The sequence below is a fragment of the Antechinus flavipes genome, chromosome 1 (genome assembly GCF_016432865.1).
Source record: "Antechinus flavipes isolate AdamAnt ecotype Samford, QLD, Australia chromosome 1, AdamAnt_v2, whole genome shotgun sequence".
NCBI classification, from domain to species: domain Eukaryota; kingdom Metazoa; phylum Chordata; class Mammalia; order Dasyuromorphia; family Dasyuridae; genus Antechinus; species Antechinus flavipes.
The window spans coordinates 341069849-341091546 of record NC_067398.1 but is presented as its reverse complement, the minus strand read 5'-3'; the positions used below and the strand labels follow the sequence as shown (position 1 = coordinate 341091546).

Genomic DNA, 21698 nt, shown 5'->3' with positions numbered 1-21698 from the left:
GTTGGATTCAATGACTTCTAAGGTCTTTTTCAGTTCTAATTCTACTATTTTATGGTCCTAACCTAAAAAGGAAGGGCTAGTATTCGTTAGCTCTGCCCAATTTTTTCTTTCCCCTAGAGAGGTGATATTTAACAAACCTTTAAATACTTTGCAAAACCCTACCAAGGCAAATAAATGTGTTTACCATAAGTACTTAATCCCAGGTTATGAAGCTACCTAAGGAGACTGAGGCATTAATCTAAAAGGGAGGCATTAATTTAGCTGATGTCCCTAAGACACCGAGGAGTTGTTATCTTCACAAGCAAACCTCTTCTCAGCATGGTGTTCAGAAAGTGCAGAAGTACAGAATTTAAAAACCTAAGGGGAAATGGATGAGAGAAAGCCTACTGGGGCCAAAGATACCAACACCAGTCTCAACCTTCCAAAGTTCATTACCACCCAGGAGAACGACAAGGGCAGTGCATGAAAAGGAAACATCCTACATGTCAATTTTATGGAAATTTTTTAATGAGAGGATTCTCAGATACAGTGGTTACCTATTTCCCACAATTCCTTACTATAGGATTCTCATGCTGGGAACACAATCTTTTTCCTTACATTTAAAAACAGGATGATCAAATTTCATAGTCCTCGCATTACAAGATTCACATCTTTGTTAAGTCAAGAATTGTGGTACAAAAGAAACATTTCATTAGCCTTAAATCACTACAATTTGCTAGAAACATCAATTACTTTAGAATACTTTAACTATAAAATATATTGTATTTCCATATATATTAACCATATACATGTTTAACTATTACTAGATTTAGTTCAGTCATTACAAAATAAGACATTCTGGGAGCAGGCTACAAATATACAATCCAGCTGAATTACCCATGTCATATTCTTTGCATTATAAATAAATTGCAAATATCAAACTGAGGAACTAGTGAACAATACAAAATATATTAAGCAAGCAAACAAGGCACTCGTACCTCAAATGGAGTTGGAAGTGAATGAAAATCCTAAGTCTTAAAAATTAACCTTGAATTGAACCAAGTTCTAGATGACAACATGCTAGAAGGCATCTAGCCTAGGGTTTTGAGATGGGAAATCTCCTACCATTGTTTTTGAAAATAAAAATATCATACCTTATCTTGTTTAATTTGGGGCAGAAGCAATCTTTTCCTTATGGAAAAGGCATGAAACCCATGCATCTTCCTTCCCATTAATTTTTCCTAATGAATGGATTCTCCATACGGGAAGTCAGTAATATTATGTGTGTTAGACACTGGTCTGGTTAGTCCCTTTGGAGCCAGCCTGACAATGTTTCAGATGAATGACTCCCTTGACTATGGACACCAGGCAGCTCAATTTTATATCATTATGGTGATCAGAGGGTTTAGAGAGCCAGATTCAGTTTCTAGCTTATTTAAATGTGAGAACCCTGATCTAAGAAAGGTCTATTTCCATAAGGAGCAATGGATTTAACATAATTCTTAAAAGTGGTTGCTCTAACTTGGAATCAGTTACTTTCCATCCTCACAGCTCTGATAAAAGGTCCAGTCAATTCCACCATCTGATGCTCTTGAAAACTTAAAACACTAAGATCCCTACATTCCCATTTTCAGGGAGGAATGTTTTTTGTTTGTTTTTAATGAACACTGGATGCTCCCTACCACCTCTTAATTCCTATCTACTTCCAATACATATTTTTGCCAAAACTGGCGGAATCTGACAGGCAAAGCTAAAGTGAGACTTGACTCCAAGCTGCTGAGATGCCTTCAAGTTATGTTTCTTTTAAGGCCCACCTCAAATATCAGTCCTTAATTCAATCATCACACATCTGTGCATGGAATAGCTGTGAGTCATTTTTCATGACTGACAAAGGCTCAGCAAACCAGCTACTGAAAGTCTGGAGCAGAGACTGCTTTGGCAGTTCCCTTCCATCCCTCATCCTTACCTCCCCAAGTCATACTCTGCAGCTGGGCTTGAGGGAGGTGAAGAGGGCAAAAAAGGGCCTCCCTTCCTCGCAAGTCTCCTGTTCCAATAAATTAAAGGTAATTTAAAAATTAGAATGACCTTATTTAATAGAAAACAATTTCAGGAAGCTTAAGAGCCAAATGAAAAGGCCTTTTAGATGCTTATTGACTATGATTCACTACATTCTCAGTATACAACTGGGGTTACAGGGCATGTGCCAGAAACATTATTCAGGTGCCCAATTGGAATCTCATGCAACAGAAACCACTAAGTGCATACAAGTGTTATTCCCTAGATACATAGAAAGCTAACTGCCTGCTGGAAAAGCATCTGTCTGCACTCCACAGCTATGTGTTGGACACATGTGCAGACTTTCACTTGTGGACTGAACCACTGGAGGCAAAGCGTGCAGCTGGAGTGAATGCCTGTGACCTACATGGTTTAAAAGCCTACTCTAGGGGAATCTGAAAAGATGCCTACAAGAGCACGCAATAAGGAACATGCAAGTGATTCTAAGACAGCCATCGATACCAGAAGCATGTGACTTAGGATCAAACCTCCAACCTGTTTGCAAAGCCATTCAATACATTTTCAAACAAAGAAACAGGAAGAGTATGGTTACTGTGAGAGGGCACTATTAGTGAGTTAATTTCTCCCCAGATCTTTCCTACAGAGATGAAGAACAAGGTCATTCCTTTAACAAAGCAGTGATTTCCACCCTATGGTGCTCACTTCCAAGAGTTGAGATTCTTTTACGAATATATTAAAAAGGGAGTGGTATCCAAGTCATCAACTCCATCCCACTGACACAACAGATCTCTTTGGAGTAGAAGGATGCTATTTTCAGTAAGAGGAAAGCTCATTTGTTACCAGTGAGTAAAACTACACAGCACAAGTGTATTATCATCTGGTTAATCTAGGTTTGAGTCCCTAGCCAGGTATACCCAGCTTCCAGACTGGCTTGCTCAGTTATTGCTTTATATCCAGTCTTCTAAATCTTTTAAATCTTAAGTTTGGTTTTAGTTTTGGTCTGGCATTTAATACTTAGACTTAGTTATCAAAATGCCTCTTGGATCCACTGAAGCTCTGCATTTCAGCAGAGCAACGGGCCATGTACTCACCAATCTCTTAGTTGGATGTTAGGGAGAGTACAAACCAATTCTGATTAACCAGGTTTAAAATATGTCCAGTAGTGAATAGCCCCAAAGGTAGGGAGGAAAAGAACAACAACAAAAAAAAAATCAACCCCAACAATAACAACAAAAACCCTTATACATACAGATATATATATATTTTTAACATAGCAGTATTTACAAAAGGATAAGGACAAGGTCTAAGAGCCAATCAAGGCTTCCTAGGTCACCAAGAAGCCAAACAAACAATTGGAATGCTCCCAAGCTGGCCCTAGTATAGAGGGCTAGTGAGAAAAGTCTATACACAGAGGTTTTTACAGAGTAGGCAACAGAAGGGTGGCTATGTTAGTTTGAAGACAGTCTAAACTAGAAGCCTCCTCTTTGCACTCATTTTAATGAAGAAGATAATGAAACAAAAACCTTTATATAAACAGTTTATTTACTCTAAACAGCAACACAGACAAAACGCCATATAAACACAAGGAAGTGATGCAGAAACAAGATGCTGGCTGACTTTGGATCTCTGGGGCTTGTAAGCAATATAACCTAGTCTCTGAAAGATAGAAAAACAAATTAAGGGTAGGGAAAGGGAAAGATTATGAATTTCCTTTTTCATACAGCCAGCTAGAGGCTAAATAGAGTTCTAAACATTTGTAAGCATGCCTGCATCAGAGAGCAAATGAAACTAGATACTAGGGAATTTATAGAAGTATAAAAGTTTATAATTTTACAGCAGTTGAAATACTGACATCAATATTAAAATAAAAGCAAGTTTTACATAACAATCAAAAATACAAAAGACTGAAGGAAGAGACCCTGTATGAAAAAACTGGGGGCAATTCAGCGAATTCAGAACTGTATACAAGTGGCGAAAATGGAAAATGGCACACACACAACCCCCTCCCCTAAGTGAATAGTCATTGTACATAGCAACATTAGATTTTGCAAAAATTTTGTAAACAAGTTCTTGCCAAACCAATCCCTTCCTTTTTAAGATGCCACAAGATCGATGTTTATGAGGGTGCAAACTTCTTGGCTTGTGCTCGAACCCTTTTCTCATATTCCACTCTGTTTTGGCTAAGGTTTAAAAAAAAAAAAGAGAGAGAGAGAGAGAGAAAGAAAGAAAGAAAAGCACGTTAGATAAACCAGCTCCTACTACCCTGAAAGTTTTTGGCTTTGCATAGTATATCTCAGACAACTTGTACACTTGTACACAGAATTCACGAAGGAATATTCAGCCCAAGGCAATGAAAGAATCCAGAGGAAAATAGCCAAGTTAGATGAAGATTGTTTTAGAAATACTAAATACCCTGATAGAACTCTTGAGTTACAAGAATTATAAAACCATAGAGCTGGAAGGGACATGAAAAGTCATCTAATCTAACCTCCTTGTTTTATAGAGAAGGAGTATAAGGTGCAGAGAGGTTGTGACCTGCCCATGAGTTATTTAATGACAGAAGCAGGATCTGAAGTAGGTCCTCCAACTCCAAAGCCAGCTATTATATGAAGAAAAGCTAAGACAAAGGCAGGGCAATAGTCAATCATAAATGGACATTAGTAAATCCTGAGGATAGGAGTGAAAAAGAGGGCGAGAGAGATGAATCATTTTTACAGGAAAGGCAAGGCATGATTTGGAAAGAAACTATCAAATGAACTCTGCTCAATGAGTAGGTTAACAATGGAGGAGAACACCAAATTAACAGCTGAGAGGCAGGAGGAAAAACAATCCATTCTACAAAGCCTTCTCAGGAGCATATGCAAAAGGGAGGATGGGAAAGAAAGCAGAAGAAATATTGCCAGCACCTGACAACACTTCCTATACCTATAAAATTACACACACCCTCCTTTCCAATTCTATCTTTCTTTTACACACATACATACACACACACACGTTTTAATTCATTCAAATCTCTTGGTTTTCATTACAAAACACAACCATCTAGAATAATATACATTGGCTTAGAAACGAAGAGTTAAAACCATTAATTATAGAGTAAAAATGATATATAATTGGAAAGGATGAGCAAAATTCTGGTTGACATTGAAAATTTCATTCTTGAAACATTCAAACATTTTAGATTTCTCCTTTAATTTCTATTTTTTTAAAAAAATAATTTCCAATTCTTTAGACAAGCACAAATAGCTTGATTTCTTTTATTTCTAATGTATCACTTTGTTCCTTTTTTTCAAGATGAATTTAACCCTTTGAGATTGTATTTACCTGTCCTTTAAGGATATGCTAACCTGGGAGAGACAGACAGGGCTAACTTTCAAAAGGAAAAGTCATGTCTGCACTCACACAACCACTAACAGACAAAAAAAATCTTGTTTTCCTAGTTAAATGGAAATAACAGGTACAATATAGTTGAAAAGGGGTTGACGTTGGAATCATATGACTTGAATTTGAATCCCATCATTCACACTCACTGCCTGTATTACTTTGGAAAAGTCATTTCATTTCTCTAGACCTCAATTTCCTTATTTCCTCATTATTAAATGAGGGTATTGGACTAAAGAACCTCTAAAAAAAGGTAATTCCAGTTCTAACTCTATAATCTTGTGGTCCGAACTACTTTATAAATATGGCAATCCAGTGAGGATGGACAATTTTTTATTTGTTTGAGGAAGAGATTGATGCAAGGAACTAAATGAAAAATGTAATATTTATAGAATTATTTTCCTGATCTCACCATTACAAATATTAAAAAGCTTGCATCACTATTACCTGGCAGAATTACCTTATGCCAACAATTTTCCATTACTTGGCTAGCTCAATATGTATAAATATATGTAAAAAACATTTTCCTCCCTCTCTCCTACTATAGAGATTTCTTGACAAAAGGGACCTGAGCAAAAACAAAACAAAACAAAAAAAAACAAAAAACAAAAAACAAAAACAAAAAACACCCCAAAATCCCACAAAAACAGAGGTGGATTTCTCAGAATGTCTGTCCCAACCAGACTGGTCATACTCCTTCCTAGATTAGAGAGGAAATATGAACTACCATCCAACTTTTCTAGTGAAGAACTATTCAATTCAAACCAAAACCAAAATATCTTCCTAAGCACACTGTATCACCTAAGAATTATTTTTAGAATGCTGAATGCTACTTCTTTAACAATTAGTATCCAATCCTCAATTAGGGTCTTTATTCTTTTACATAAAACCTTACCCCCAAACCTGCATCTCTTGTCAACCCAAAGGACACAAAAATGCTCCTTGGGGTGCTGACTTGTTCACAATGTCTTTTGGATCCTAGAAACTTGGCAGGCTGCTGTACTAGCCCTTCAAGAGGCTGTTTTAAGAGATACAAAATTATCTGGGTAATGCCCACGACTTAGAACTAATCACAGTTAAGTTTAGCTTTTCATGAAAGAGTAACAAGGGGGCCAGATTTTCCAAATTAATAACTTTTAAATAAAATCTAAGAGCCCGAGCTTAAGTTTAGCTTCCAAATAAAAACATGTTTCTGTTTTCAACAAAGTTGATTTTTCAAAAGAAGACACACCCTTGCCAAGTTGAATGAACAACATTTTGTGATGTGCCAGCACTAATTCTACCCCAGCTCACCTGTTCCATGCGTATAAAAGGTCATGTGTTCATCTGGCTCTACTTCAGTATTTATAGCCTCTCCCTAGAATAGAGTCATAACTCTATTGAAATACTACCTTAAAGATATACCTCTTGAATTTTAAATTCTTTAAATTGAGTAAATACAAAAAGGGAGCTTATTTTTTAAAGAAATCTCATGGTGAATATTCTTGCAAAATTACATAAGTAACCTCATTGTCCAATCATTTTTATAGCTCCAAAAATACCTTAATATATTTGGTTGAGGGGTACACCTATACCTGATTCCCAAATGTGAACCATGACCCATTTTAGAAAGATTTACTTTTCTTCCTTCACATGACTCCCTTTACCCAAGAATTTTTGTGTTAGATTTCCAAATCCTATTAATATTTATAAATAACTCCAGCTTATCAATCTCAACTCTCAAATTGCCTCTTTACCTCCAAAAAATGAATTCTAAACAAACTTTATCTGCTCTACCCCACTGCCCTAAGAGTTAGGCTACTGGCACAGAAGTCTTTTTTTTCTTCCAATTTGGGGGAGGGGGAAATTAATATATCACATTACTCATCAATGACAATCCCATTTCAATCTGGATGTACAAGGCTTCACATTGTAACAAGTATGGGCATATCGTTTATCTAATTTTAGCACAGAGAATGAACCCATCTTTGCCTCCTCCTAAGGAGAACATTTAAGGGATGGGGCAATTTATTAAATCACTCATATCAAGATTGAAACAATTGGCTGTTTTTTCTATATTACTCGTTCCCTTCCTCCTGTTTTGGCTTCCTCTCAAACCCAGATAAGTTCTATACATGGCCTTGTGAGAAGGAGAAAAAGACAGATGGATATTCAAACCCAAAAGGCACGAAAAGCTGAGAATTAAGAAAAAAATTTTTTATCACCTGCCTCCCCCCAGAATGCCTGAAGACGCAATACTTCTGCAAACAGAGAAGCCGACTGGAAAGATATTGAGACACTCAATCCAGGCAGAGATTGAGCAGATTACCTCTCTGTACAAGATGGGCTTTTCTTTTCATCTTGCTTGATAAAATAAGCTTATTACCTTATTCAGGATTTTGAATAAATCATACCAGTGCTCTATAAACTTAGGGTGGTGGAAAATTGACCCAATTGTAATTAAAAGTTGACATAATGTAGTCAAAGGGGAGGATGACTAAGGAGATTAATTGGCAAGTTAAGAAGATGAAAGTGAGTGAGGAACTAAAGTTGCATAGCCATCATCTGCTGCTATGTCCACAAAAAGATGACAGTTATGCAGGCACCTTTTTGTCACATAGCTACTCTGCCCTCATCAAAGTCCCTTATGCATATAATGGCTCTTATACACGATATGGTAGACATGTCTGCAGGTCAATACATTTAGTAATCAAGTCCCCTTCCCTCTAAATTTAAAGAAGGCTACAGAAGTAGCAAAAGGATTGGTATTACTATTATTCACCACCATCCAACAAAGCCCCACCTATTCCCAGGTTTCTATAGTGTCTCAAAGTAAAACTCCAAAAGGAGAATAATTTGTAATCAATTCAAATAGCTTATTTTTGTTTCAAGCATACTACACTAAAATCTAACTCTCTATAGTCAATCCTGCCAAATATGGCACATATTTTAAGGAACAAGTTTTTTGTTAAAAGCACAGAAGTCAAAATAAACAAATCATGTAATAAAAACAAGTGTTAGAATGAAATACTAACCAGTAAATTGTGTAAGCCTCTGCTTGAGCTGGGTCTTGAATATTTGGTTCATTTAGAAGTTCTTGTATTCCTAACAAGATCTGTGTGAGAGAGAAAAAATGTTGAATCAAGACTTTTCAAAAAAAAAAAAAAAAAATCCCTGTAGTTTTTTACAAAGGCACCTTCACATGGTTTGTTACAAATTCTTTCTATCAACTCTCCAATTGGAAAAATTATTTCCCTACCTGTTTAATTGTGATTGCTGGCCTCCAATCTTTATCTTCTTCTAAGATGGACAGGCACACTGTGCCTGAAGGATACACATTTGGATGAAATAATGGTGGTTCAAATTTACCTAACGATGGGAAAGGAAGGCAAGCCAAATTAAAATGTAGAGTTCTACTGCATTTTATAAGAAATAGATATTAGTGCTAGAACTAAGGCCTACCAGTGGTAACTACATCTTGATTCTATTTGAGATTTAGTAACCCCCCATTCCCCAAATAAAAACTGAAATTCAACACTAACAGTCAATTCCCAGAAGACTTGCTAAACTATGAGGAAAATGCTAACAAAATTACAAACTACAATTGTGGTCTAGAGAGAGGGAAAAGAGAAAAAATTTTCCAATTTTGTATTTTTTTTCCAATTTGAAGAACAAAGCTAGAAAGTAGTCCAGAGATTCTGGGAAAGAAGACAACACAAACTAGCAATCTCATTGATCTGTTCTCTTCTAAGGGGATTAGTGGAACCCAGATCATCTCTTCCCACAATCTACTTTTTGAGATGTGGTATACTTTCCCAAAGAAGCCAAAAACCATGGTGACCCCAAGTGTGGGTATGGTAAAAATAATAATGGATTTGGAATCAGGCTATGTTCAACTCCTGGCTCTACCATTTACTATTTTGTGTTACCTTGGGGTATATCACTTTTGTTCTCATTTTCTTCATCTTTGGAAAAAGACTGGACTAGATGATCTTTCCTTTTTCAGTTCAAATTTCCCGTGATTACTAAGAGTGCAGTATGGAACTGACAATGGCTTTATAGGACTTGGCCATAATCTAAAGGCCATCTCTTTGATGAAAAAAACATCGTCTGGGTTTTTAACTGGTGGGGATTGTAACACCAATTTAGAATAAAAATTATGGATATTTCCAGAATATTTCAGGAAAATGTGAAAACTCACATCAACAACTTGCCATCTGGAGAGACTTACAGGAACTGATGCTGAGTGAAATGAGCAGGGCCAGGAGATCATTATATACACTTCAACAACAATACAATATGATGATCAATTTTGATGGACCTGGCCATCTTTAGCAATGAGATGAACCAAATCAGTTCCAATGGAGCAGTAATGAACTGAACCAGCTACACCCAGCAAAAGAACTCGGGGAGATGATTAAGAACAATTACATTGAATTCCCAATCCCTATATTTTTGCCTGCCTGCATTTTGGATTTCCTTCACAGGCTAATCGTACAATATTTCAGAATCTGATTCTTTTTGTACAGCAAAATAACAGTTTGGTCATGTATACTTATTGTGTATATAATTTATACTTTAATATATTTAACATCTACTGGTCATCCTGCCATCTAGGGGAGGGGGTGGGGGGAAGAAGGGGAAAAATTGGAACAAAAGGTTTGGCAATTGTCAATGCTGCAAAATTACCCATATATATAACTCGTAAATAAAAAGCTATTAAAAAAAATTTGCCATGAATTTTACATCAAAATACTGAGGTTTTTTAAAGGATCCTGAATTCAAATGTGGTTGCATTTTCCCCCAAACTTACCTGCTGTTTAGGAGTCTGTACATTATCCAAGACACAAACAACAGAAGACAACAAATGAGATTTTTACATTGAATTTAGAATAATTTCTCAATCTGGCTAGTGGAAACCCCTCCAGGCACAAAAAAATGGCTATTTAGAACAAGTATTACTCTGCTATTTTCAGGCTAAGACTTGACAGCCTTAGTGAACACAGAACATAAACTTCTGTGGTTCAAACTGTGGCTATGAGGTATATGAGCTAGTAATCAGAGTGAATCTCCAGTTAGTCACATTCATCTCAATTATCCAATCAGCCTCTCTTAATGGCTAAATAATTCTCCTTTGGTAAGTTCCAGGGCTTCAGCAATCATGTGTTCTCAGGAAGCTTTTGGCTATTGCTATAGTAGAAACTATTAAGAAGATCTGCCTACTTGGGACTTTACTGTACTTACATTTTGGTGGTGAAGATGGATAATCATCCTTAAAAAGCATCCGTAGTTTAAATAAACCTCCTTCCCATGGAGTCTGCCAGGGAATTAAACCAAAGTTAGGCATGTCATTTGCCTTTGGTGTAGGATAAGTAGGAAAAGGGAGGGCAATTACTAATGTCTATTATACTCCAGATCTGTCTATCACATAGTCACTTTAAACAAAATAGCATAATAAACACACAGGTAGCCAGTAACCTGACCACAATTTCAATTAATCAATAGGCTTTACTAAGGGCACTTTACTGTGTGCCAGGTCCTGTGTTAAGGGCTAAGAATACAAAACAAAAGTAAACCAAAAACAGTCCCTGATCTTGAAGCTTACATTCCAACAAGGGAAGATAACATATATTGATTAGCATACCTAAAATAAATACAGAGCAGATAGAAGGTAACCTTAGAGGAGATAGCACCAGTGATTGGAGGGAATCAAGAAACGTCTACTAGAATAAGTGATATCTGAACTAAAGCTTGAAGGAATCTAGGGATTCTAGAAATCAGAAGTTGGGAAGAATGAATTCTAGGCATGGAGGTACAAGTTAAGAGTGATATTCAAATGACAATATGGCTGGATTATAAAGTAGAATGAAAAGATGTTAAAAGGGAGGAACAGAACAGGTAATGAAAAGTTTAAATACCAAAGGATTTTATATTTGATCCTGGAAATTAATAGGAGGTTACTGGATTTTATAGGAGTTTTAGACTTCGGGGGGAGGGGGGATAGATAGGATTTGAAAATGTTGGGATCTAGAGTGCTCTGCTTTGTATTTATCTAGAAGCAAAGCACTAAAAGCAGTAATATGAAAGAAAACTTGGACTGTGAAACCATCTTTGAAAGTTCTTTATAGTTATAAATACCACAGAGTATTTTGGCAAAGAAAGGTAAGGGAGTATAAAAGATTACAATCTATGTGGATACATTTTGTTAGCCAAGTTTTCTTCATGATTTCAATTAGATACAGTTTCTTTTGTTGCTCATTTTAGGTGAGTAGGAGATTTTTGGCTGTCAAAACAGAAGCTGTTCTTCTTGCTCCAATTCAGATGAATTTCAGGGTTCTGGTATAAAAAAACCCCACAACTACATTTTTTACTTTATGAAATACAACAAAGTTTGCCAGCTTTTTGGGAAATACATTTCCTTATCTTGTAAACAGTATCAGAGGAGGGCAGACTGCTAAAAGGTCAAAATAAAGGCATTAGACATTTTTAAAATAGAAGTTTTCTCATGATTATTCACAAAAAGAATAAGAGGCTGCTTTTTTGGAAAGACAAATCAAAGAAGATCCCATTCAAAATAACTTGGGGGGTAAGGTTGAATTCACTAGGGGGAAATGCAGTATTTTCTTTATGTTATATGCCTGAACAAAGATTTCTGCCTTGATTCTACTCTTGATTAGCCAAAAAAGTTTTTTTGTAAGTACATTCCTTAGTTTAGGAGTCAGAAATGTTGGTTATCACAGGATTTCTTTCTTTAAGTTCCCTGATAGCACAAATTCTTTCAAGCTTTGAATTTGTATCTCCAGCATCTAGATGGGTACCTGGCACAGAACAGGCATTTAATAAATGTGTGCTGATTGACTGAAGCAAAATATCGGCAAGTCAATGAGATTACTCATGATTGATTCTCTTCATGGAATTCAGAGGATTATATCACTTCAAATCTACCACAAATCTACCACTTGACCAGAGAAACCATAATTTGTACCAGTTCCAAAAGTTTCTAGTAAAGAAGTTCTTATTGCTTATTTCTGATGATAAAGTTTACAAGTCTCTTTGGTACTTTATGTTTTGCCTTGTCTTATCTTTAAAAAGCTAAAAAGTACTCCAATTTTTAGTGTGTGTGTGTGTGTGTGTGTGTGTGTGTGTGTGTGTGTGTGTGTGTAAATACACTTAAACAAAAATTCCAATACTGTTATATCCCTGGAGTTTTTTCATGCTAAATAGTTCTTGCAATCTTTCCTTCTAAGTCCTGATGAACTGTTTTATTCACTTATAAGGCTCCTCTCCAAATTATCCACCAAGGCCTTACTCTGGAAATTCTGTTGAAGAAAACAAATTAGCAGTTGAATACCATGGTGTCTCCTTCTACTCACTTCCATAAAAGAAAAAAAGTGACATGGTTACCAACACTATTCTATGTGACAATGGCAATCTTAGATCATTGTATTATGTATTTTGTATTATACTTCCAGCACAAAAATGGATTATATCAAGCCATCTATACCAATCTTGAAGATGGCTGATAGGATTAAAGGTGCAGTCTCTAGCAATGGAACAATAGTGTTCTAGCCTAGTAAAGGAATTAAAATCATTCAACTAGCTTACTGTGCCTATATTCTAATCAAAAGCTAAGATGGTCTACTTACATGTAAACATCTGGAAGTTTAAGTGGATGTAGGACCAGCACACTAGCAGTACCTTGAAAGTATGAGCAAATGGGAAAACAAACAAGCAGCAAGTTTGTTTTGGAAAAGCTTATATCAGAAAGTTTTCACTTAGTTTGCATTCCATAGACCAATTCTGACCTATATGCAGCTTCTGCTGACCTTGTGAGACCTATGGAAATGGCAAGCTACTGAGAAATCTTACCCCTTTTTTTCCTGGAATGGCACATTCCCAGTTCATGAGATTCATTGTGCCATCTGGATTTTTCGTAGGTACTGCTACAAAGCCCTAAGTTTAAAAAACAAAAACAAAAGCATCAACTGAAGGATCTTACTTCAGAATACTCCAGAAAACATAAGTCTTATTAAGAAGATCAATCAGTCTCAATGAGATGAATGAGGCTAGTTCTAATGATCTTGTGCTGAAGAGAGCCATCTACACCCAGAGAGAGGACTGTGGGAACTAAGTGTGTATCACAACATAGCATTTTCACTCTTTTTGTTGCTGTTTGCTTGCACAGTTTTCTTTCTCACTTTTTTCTTTTTGACATGACTTTTCTTGTGCATCAAGATAATTACATAAATATGCATACATATTTCGGATTTAACATACATTTTAACATGTTTAATATATTGGATTACATGCCATCTAAAGGAGGGGGTGGGGAGAAGGAGGGAAAAATTTGGAACACAAGGTTTTGCAAGAATGAATGTTGAAAAATTATCCATGCATATGTTTTGAAAATAAAAAGCTTTATTAAAAAAATTTTAAAAAAAAAAGAATATTAGGGGAAAAAAAAAAAGATCAATCAGTTTGGCCCATAGTCAGACCTGAATAAATTGTTCCTAGTTGGTAATTCAGTTGGGAAAAGGCTAAATCACATTTTGCTTGTTACACAGAAATTGTATTATACTTACAAAAGGATGATCTTTTCTCCAAGCTTTCCTCTCCTGTGCAAGTCTGCTGAGGGCTATTCCAGACATATTCAAAGTCCCTCTAGTACAAATGCAAAAGAGACAGTGTTAGGTCAGAACATTTTTCTGACTACTCTGTTGTAAACACTAACTTGGTTCTCTATCCACTCCTTACTAATACTTATTTTTTGGGGAAAGGAAATCAGTGGAAGTCTGGCAATGCTCATCCATTACTCTTTGCGTCAAGCAAGCAGATTTATATTTTTATATAAATAATTATTAGATTATTAAAGGAATCAAATTAATACTCAAGAGACCGTAGTGCTGGCAAGATAACGCCACCCAGTGTTTGATGTTTGCACTACACTTGGAGGAAATTAGTGTTCACTATGTTGACAAGACTACCAGTGGCCAAAATAGGACCTCACAGAAGAATGAAGATATCAGTTCTAAGTATTATTTCCAGATCTTTTCATTCCATCCTCTTACTTCTACACACACACACTCCATGCCTATTACCCTAAAAGGTCATAAGCACAAAAGTACTGTTATAATGCTTACCCTTATTCCTCAAATCTGAATCTTGCCCTTATGAGTGGGATGTAAATTCCTTGAAGGCAGGAGTTGTTTTTTTACTTTTGTCCTTCTAAGCCCAGAGCCTAGGGCATTACTACATAGTAAGAATTTAATAAATCATTACTGAATAAATATAACCCTATCTAAACCATCAGAATTAAAGCTGGCCAGCAGCACCATCATACCATAATGACAAGGTCAAAACAGCAAAGGAGTGATGTTGGGAAGGGTAGAGTATAGAAGAGATGGATGTTGGCCTGTGGGATCATATGAATTTAAAACTTGTGCCACTGGTTTCAGTGTTTGCTCTTAAGTTGCTGAGGCTAGTCAGTAACTACTTTGGCAGTTATATAGCTCTGATACCAACCATATCATTATGGAGTTCATTTCCAGAAAGGAGAACTGCTTATTTTATAGTTAACAAAAAGAGTGTGTGAACTCAGTCCTGGTGCTTAGAATTCAAATATACATCCTGCATGAAAAACAGCGAAGAATGAAGGGCTTTTGGCTATTAATTGTGGATGAAACTTGAGTCCCCTTGCCCCTCCCCCCCAAAAAGGTGGGGGAGGAGAATGAAAAAGAATTGTGTTAGTAGATAGCAACACTAATTATAATTAACTAGATTATCAAGACACCTTGTTCTCTTCCCCCATCTGGCAGACCTTTTCCTTCTCATTAATCACTTTACAAAGTGGGAAAGACAATGGAAAGATGAAACTCAAGCTTCTACCATCCTCTGTACTCTTGTGTATTTGTCAAATCCACAAAGATATTCTGTGAGATGTGGTTGGGGAAAGAAATGGATTGACTTAGAAAAGTGACTTTTAACCCGCGCCCCACTTTCCTTATCTATAAGACAGTACAACTATCAGCCCTACCAATCTCAGAGGGTGTTGATGTTTCTATGGTATATATAAAAGAGTTACTCAGATAGACATTCAAATATCTACCAAGTAATAGCCTCAAGGGTTAGGAAGGCAATGCAAACCTTTACCTAAAAGACTGAAAGCTAGAATGTAGTATTATGTATTCGATGTACTATTAAAAGAACATTCCTAGCAATATGGTCCAAGTTTTTGCATTATATGTTGTTTCCTTCAGAGAAAGGTAGCAATGTCAATTTTGTAGTGTAAATTAGTACAATCGTCTACTTACTTCTAAGTTTCATGCAATGTTAAAGAACACCCATCATCGTGAAAGTGAAAAGTGTCCCATGGAGAGCACAATGTATCTTTTTAAGATCAGTGCTAGAGTAAATTACAGATATTTGGGGCATAAATACTAACAGCAGAAGGAAAGCTCAGTACAGAAAAGTGAAAGACTCACATATTATAAACTGTCACCTTGCGACTTAAATACTTCTCTCTAACCAATTATGATCCAGCCCTCTCCCTTCCATCTACTTTTTTTTCCTGAGGCAATTGGAGTTAAATAACTTGCCCAGGGTCACACAGGTAGCAAGTGTCTGAGTTAAGTGTTAAGTGTCTGAGACCAGATTTGAACTCAGGTTCTCCTCAATTCAGGGCTGGTGCTCTATCCATTGTGCCATCTAGCTCCCCCTCACCTCCCATCTACTCTTGACAAGAGCTATTTAAAGAACAATGATGATTTCTTGAATTTCACCACTCTCTCCCAGCTAACACACAGCAAAATAGTCCAATATCCATTTTGTGGCAGGAAAGGTACTCATATATACATCTCATTAGGCCAGAAAAACCAGAGGAAAAAATACCCTTCAATTAAAAATCTCCAAATAAATTACCAAAAGAAGGAGATTTCAAGAATATGCTAGTGTGCTTATTATAGACTGAACAACTTTACCCTGAAGCTAATTTTTAATCTTTCCCTCTTCATTAAAAAACGCACTCAAATAACAAAACATCAAGCTTGAACAGAATTAACGTTTTTGGTAACAGTACTCCTCCATACTTGTAAGTATAAAAATATTTATAGCAACTTTTTGTGGTGACAAAGAACTCAAGCTATTGAGAGGATGCTCATGTATTGGGGAATGGCTGAACAAGTTGTACTATATGATTGTGATGAAGAGCTTTAAAAGGCTATTAATTGTGGATGAAACTTAAAGAGTTTCCTTGTCAAAAAAAAAAAAAAACCCAAAAACCCTTCATTCATAGGCTGAGTTACAAAATACTATAAGAAATGATGAGGATAGTTTCAGAAAAACTGGTACATGAACTGATACAAAAAATGAAGTGAGCAGAACCAGGGGAACCCTGTACACAGAAACAGCAATACTGTAAGATGATCAGCTGTGAATAACTTAGCTCTTCTGATCAATATCATAATCCCAGACAAACTCTAAGGACTCATGATGGAAAAAGCTATCAACCTCCTGAGAAAGAATTGATGGAGTTTAAATACAGATTAAGACAGGCAAGTAGCAAGTGCACACACACACACACACACACACACACACACACAATTTAAACCTTTCTTTGTTTTGGATCTTCATTTTCTTTCGAAACTCTGTTAATATGGAAATGTTCTGCATGACTACATGTATATATCTATATCAAAATATTTCAAACTAAAAATTTTTTTAAATGAATGTTTAAAATTTTTGTTTGTAAGTAATTGAGGAAAAAATAAAAATTAAATGATAAAGAGACTGAGGAAAAGAATCATGTAATTTTTAGATCATCCTTAATAATTAACAGTGCTTTATATATATTACAGGCTTATTAAGTTTATTAAGAAAAAAGCCCCAACAAATCAAAAAAACAGTACTACTTCAGAATTGCAGCCAGTCCATTTCTTTCCCACATATGGATCAATTTTTTTTTTTTTTTGTCCTATCTCCTTTCTCACAAATCATTATTTAGTCTTTTATAACTGGATTCAAAGAAAGTTAAGGAAGGCAATATACAGTTGGAGTATCACCAAGGAACTTACCACATTATTTTTGAAAGGCCATGAGTGAGGGTTCTCAATTAAAAACAAAACCTCCAACTTAGTAGCATCTGTTTTAATATTAATCCTGAACCACCTTAGATCTATGAACTCCTGCAAGAGCTCTAAGAGTTCAATAATCTTAGAAAAATTTCCTATGATCTTTATAACATCCCTAGGGGATGAGGTAGAAAAAAAATCAACACAGCCAGTTCAAAGATAATGAAATATAGAAAGACTGAAGTGATGTTCAAGGTCATCTAGCAAGAGCTTGAAATCAAAACAGATCTTTTAATTCATAAACCAGTTTTATCCAGTAGAATAGAATTCAATCCTTTATAGCTTTGAATACTAATAATAGGAATAAGCAATACCCACAAGCAAGTATAAAGTATAATTATGGAGAAAAGAAAGGAAAAAGGCAAATAATAATGGCTTTTGAAATCAAAGGATCTGAGCTTAGTCCAGGCTTTGCAGCTTACTACCTGAAGGACTTTGAGCCAGTCACTCAACCAGTTCGGGTCTCAATTTCACTGTCTGTAAAATGAGAGCACTGGATTAGATGATTTTTAAAGTCCCTTTCTGCTACAGATTCTATGATTTTTTAAGAGGAGTAGGAGAATCGAAGTGTTAAAACTGTCATTTATTCCACAGGTATATTGAGCAAGAACTGCCTACTTCTGCTCTATAATACAAACCTAAATACCTATATACAAAAAAATCAAATTATGTGATGGCTTTTCCAGAAATTATTTATAGCTTGAATGAAAGCTAGGGGTTACTGGACAAAGTAATCTCTCAAGGTCAATTACAATCCTTAGTTTTAGTTTAAATTCCCTGTTATATATTTGACTGGACTCTAAACAAAGTGCTTCCTGCCCCCACCCCTTCTTTTATAGAAATGCTACTGAGGAGAGCTTAAATGTACACCTGTTAGAATTAGAACATCTCTTCCAATTCTAGGATTCTCTATTTATCAAGGGAAATGTTAGATATTACTTTATGATTATAAGTAACCACCAAAGCAAGATCTAGCTTTAAAACTAAGCACTTAATGGACTAATCAAGTGTTCCTAGTAGTTTAAAAGCAACAACATTAAGTCTTAAAGAAAAAATAATAAGCTTATCAAGCATTCAGAGACAAGGTAAAAATACTTCATTCATAGGCTGAGTTACAAAATAGCAATGTTTCAGTTTTTCTCCCTTAGAATGAATAGTTCGAGCCTTACCTGATAGCATGAATCACACTTAAAATGCTTCATGTTCTTATTAAACCTTATATAATCCTCAGGTACATAATAGTAACTTTGAGATCCATCACTTAGTGAAACTAAGTTCTGGTACAACTGTTTAACAATTCAGAACTAGAAACTGAAACCAGTCTAAAGCATCTACTTCTTAACCATTCTAGACTCTGGGACATGATCTATTTTTGTAACAGAACCAAAATAAATTTGTAATGAATTCAAAATTTAGTTAAATTCTAGAAACATCCTTTTTGATATCAATCCCTAGTAATGAGACATTTAAGATGTTTTTTAAGTCAATAAAAGCTTAAGTTAAAAAAAGAAAAGTTAAAATTATGGATCTGATTTTTTAATTTCACCTCATTTTAAATGCAATTTTGTTCCAATCACTCCCATAAGAAGTAATACTATTAACTGTGATACTGCAAAAAATATTTTAAAAAAATTTAATGTGTCCCATCATCCAGTATTTTATTTTGATCTTAAACCACTAAAACAACCCCCCCCCCCCCAAAAAAAAAAAAAAAGACTCAGGCTTATTCTTCTATCTGTGTGCTTAAAAATGCTAACTGGGCCTATGAACCAAAGAAATAATTTTAGATTTCTTTGGTAGAGTTACTGTATATTTGTATTCTTGCCAACTTGTCTTCTCTCACAAGTGAAAAATTGGACTTTCCTTTCACTCTTCCTAAAGGGATAGGGCATCTCTGAAAAACTGCCAAGAATGGAAGAAGGAATAGTTATTTTTCTTTAAAAAGTGAAAAGAAGTCAAGGATAAAAGTAGAAAATATTAATTGTTCATACTTTTAAAAAAGCATGAATGTATAAAGGATAGGGTTTGTAGCCAATACACCACATGGGATTTTACTTTGAAGAGACAAAATGGCAATCCAATTTTTCCTCTTGCTAACTTTTCTCAATTTCTGCTCTATATCAGACAAGACTTGTCTAGCAAACCCAAGAGTTGTTGACAATAAAAATCAAGCCAGAGATTAGAAGAATGGTTAAAAAACAAAAACCAAAATAAAAATACTGTCCCATGTTCTCTTAATCCAACCAATCACATTTTGGTTGTGTATTCCTTTCAAAGCCTGGATGGATAGTTACTTTTTCTTTTCGGATGTGGGGCAAAAACAGAGAACAGTCAGAATTACACTGCTAGCATAGAGAAGCTAAGTGGCCCAATTCAAGTTTTTCTTTTAACTCTAGATAATTTTAAAAGTTACAACAGTAAAATCACGAGGAATTTTGGACTACTTAATTCACCCATCCCTTAGCCTCTCACTAAAGTTTCACATGGGTATTATTTTGTTTGTACTGCTATTATTGTACATTGAGCTGGGTTCAGACTTGGGGAGAAAAAACCTCAATTCTTAAAAGTTTCTCAGCATCGTGCACAACCCCTGCAATGGGCCAATAAACCGTTCCATCACTCCAAAGTCTAATCAATCAAAACTGATGAAAAAAGGTGGGATGGGAAAAGGGGTGTTTTGAAAGACCTAGATTTCAGGGCGTACATTTCGATAAGCCTTTTAATATTGTTTTTAAGAAAGCCACAATGTTCATAAAGACAGTTCTCTGCGATACTTTTACCTGCCTTTCCCGGTTCCAAAAAATCCCTAAATATCTGAAATCCCTCTTCCAAATCCCTATTAGCAGAATTTAATGCAAAGAAGCAGGAGGCCAAAGGATGGATCTGACTCGACCTGGATGAGTGACCTTGGACAAGTCGCTTCCACCGTCCCGAATCTCAGTTTCCCTATTTGCTAAAAGGAGATCCTTGAAAGAGATGAACTCTTGGCCCCTTCTATCGTGGATCTCTCACCGAGGATGACTCTCCCTTTCCATAGATGAAGGGAGGGTTTCCATAGATGAAGGGAGGGATATGTCCTCCCCATCTACCTACTTTGGGGGGCCCGTCGGGGGTCTCGGAGTTTCCCAGGAAAGACGGATGGAGCAGCCGAGGCCGGACTGCCTCCCCTCCCCCCCCCAACCCCGGCCTCCTTAGGGGCGGACGGACGCGCCGAGGTGGCCCGGCCCAGTCCCCAGAGAGAAAAACGTCCTAGCTCCCAGCCGGTCTCCCGGACCGCGAAGCCCGATCAGCTCCGCTCCATTTTCCAGGCCATGGTCCGGCCTGATGGCCGCAGCTTCAGGCGGGGACCCAGAAGAGGAGGGAGCAGGGCCGAGCCCGGCCTCGACAGAAAGGAGGAGGGAGAGGGAGGAGGGAAGCGGCGCTGCTGCTGCTGCTGCTGCTGCTGCTGCCGCCGCCGCCGCCGCCGCCGCTACTGCCGCCGCCACTGCCGCCGCCGGGCCCAGCTCGGCCCGACCCGGCCCAGAGGGGGTCGCCTCACCTCAGCACGGCCGCGGCCCCCGGCAAGTGTCCCGGATCGAGGCGGAAGATGCCCGGATGGTCGGTGGCTACGGCGGCGCTTCCCTTTGTCTCGGGACTTTCCCTCCGGAGCCCGCTCCGCGCGCAGCCGGACCCAAGACGGCAGGACCCCGGCGCGGCGCGGCGCGGGGCGGGGCGGGGGGAGGGGGGATGGAGCCGCGGGCTGCCCTGCCGCTCGCCTGCACCCGCGCGCCGCCGCCGCCACCACCCCCGCTGCTCCCGCGGCTTCCCTTTCCCCTCCCCTTCTTGCCCGTGCCTTCGCAGTCCCACTGGCCCCACTAGCTGGACCAGTTCGCCTCCCCAGGGAGTGCAACGGGGTACGAACTTCGGGCGTAGGGACCCCCGAGGAGCGATTTCTTCCACAGGCAGGGACTTAGCTACCTGTGCACTTAAAGGAGCCGCGTCCCTAATATTAGGGACCATATGCAAACTACCTTTCGGAATGAGTTCGTTCATCTGAAGATACGCGTGGAAAGAACAACAAAAAGGGGGAGCAGGAAATCCCAAGGATTCTTCAGATGCTTGGAGGGGAACACCAACAGTGTCAATCTCCGAGGTCTCCTAGTCAGATAAAACCAAAGATCTCGGGGAAAAGTGCAATGGGGCCTACAGATCAACGTGAACATCTCAGTATCCATATGA

At 37.4% G+C, this 21698-nt stretch overlaps 1 protein-coding gene across 2 annotated transcripts; it reads right to left on the bottom strand.

Annotated features, from left to right (window-relative positions):
* Positions 1-485: 485 nt before the first annotated feature.
* Positions 486-21176, bottom strand: UBE2I (ubiquitin conjugating enzyme E2 I). 2 transcript variants are annotated; one of them, XM_051969400.1, is made up of 7 exons: positions 21019-21176; positions 13938-14016; positions 13225-13308; positions 10600-10672; positions 8615-8724; positions 8391-8470; positions 486-4175 (listed from the first exon to the last, which is right to left on the bottom strand). In XM_051969400.1, the coding sequence occupies exons 2-7, from the start codon at positions 14001-14003 to the stop codon at positions 4112-4114; spliced, it is 477 nt and encodes a 158-aa protein (XP_051825360.1). In that variant the 5' UTR covers positions 14004-14016; positions 21019-21176; the 3' UTR covers positions 486-4111. The 2 variants fall into 2 exon arrangements, with proteins under 2 accessions (XP_051825360.1, XP_051825359.1); XM_051969399.1 differs by lacking the exon at positions 486-4175 and adding an exon at positions 6706-6733 and having other exon boundaries at positions 21019-21110.
* Between the last annotated feature and the right edge of the window lie 522 nt (positions 21177-21698).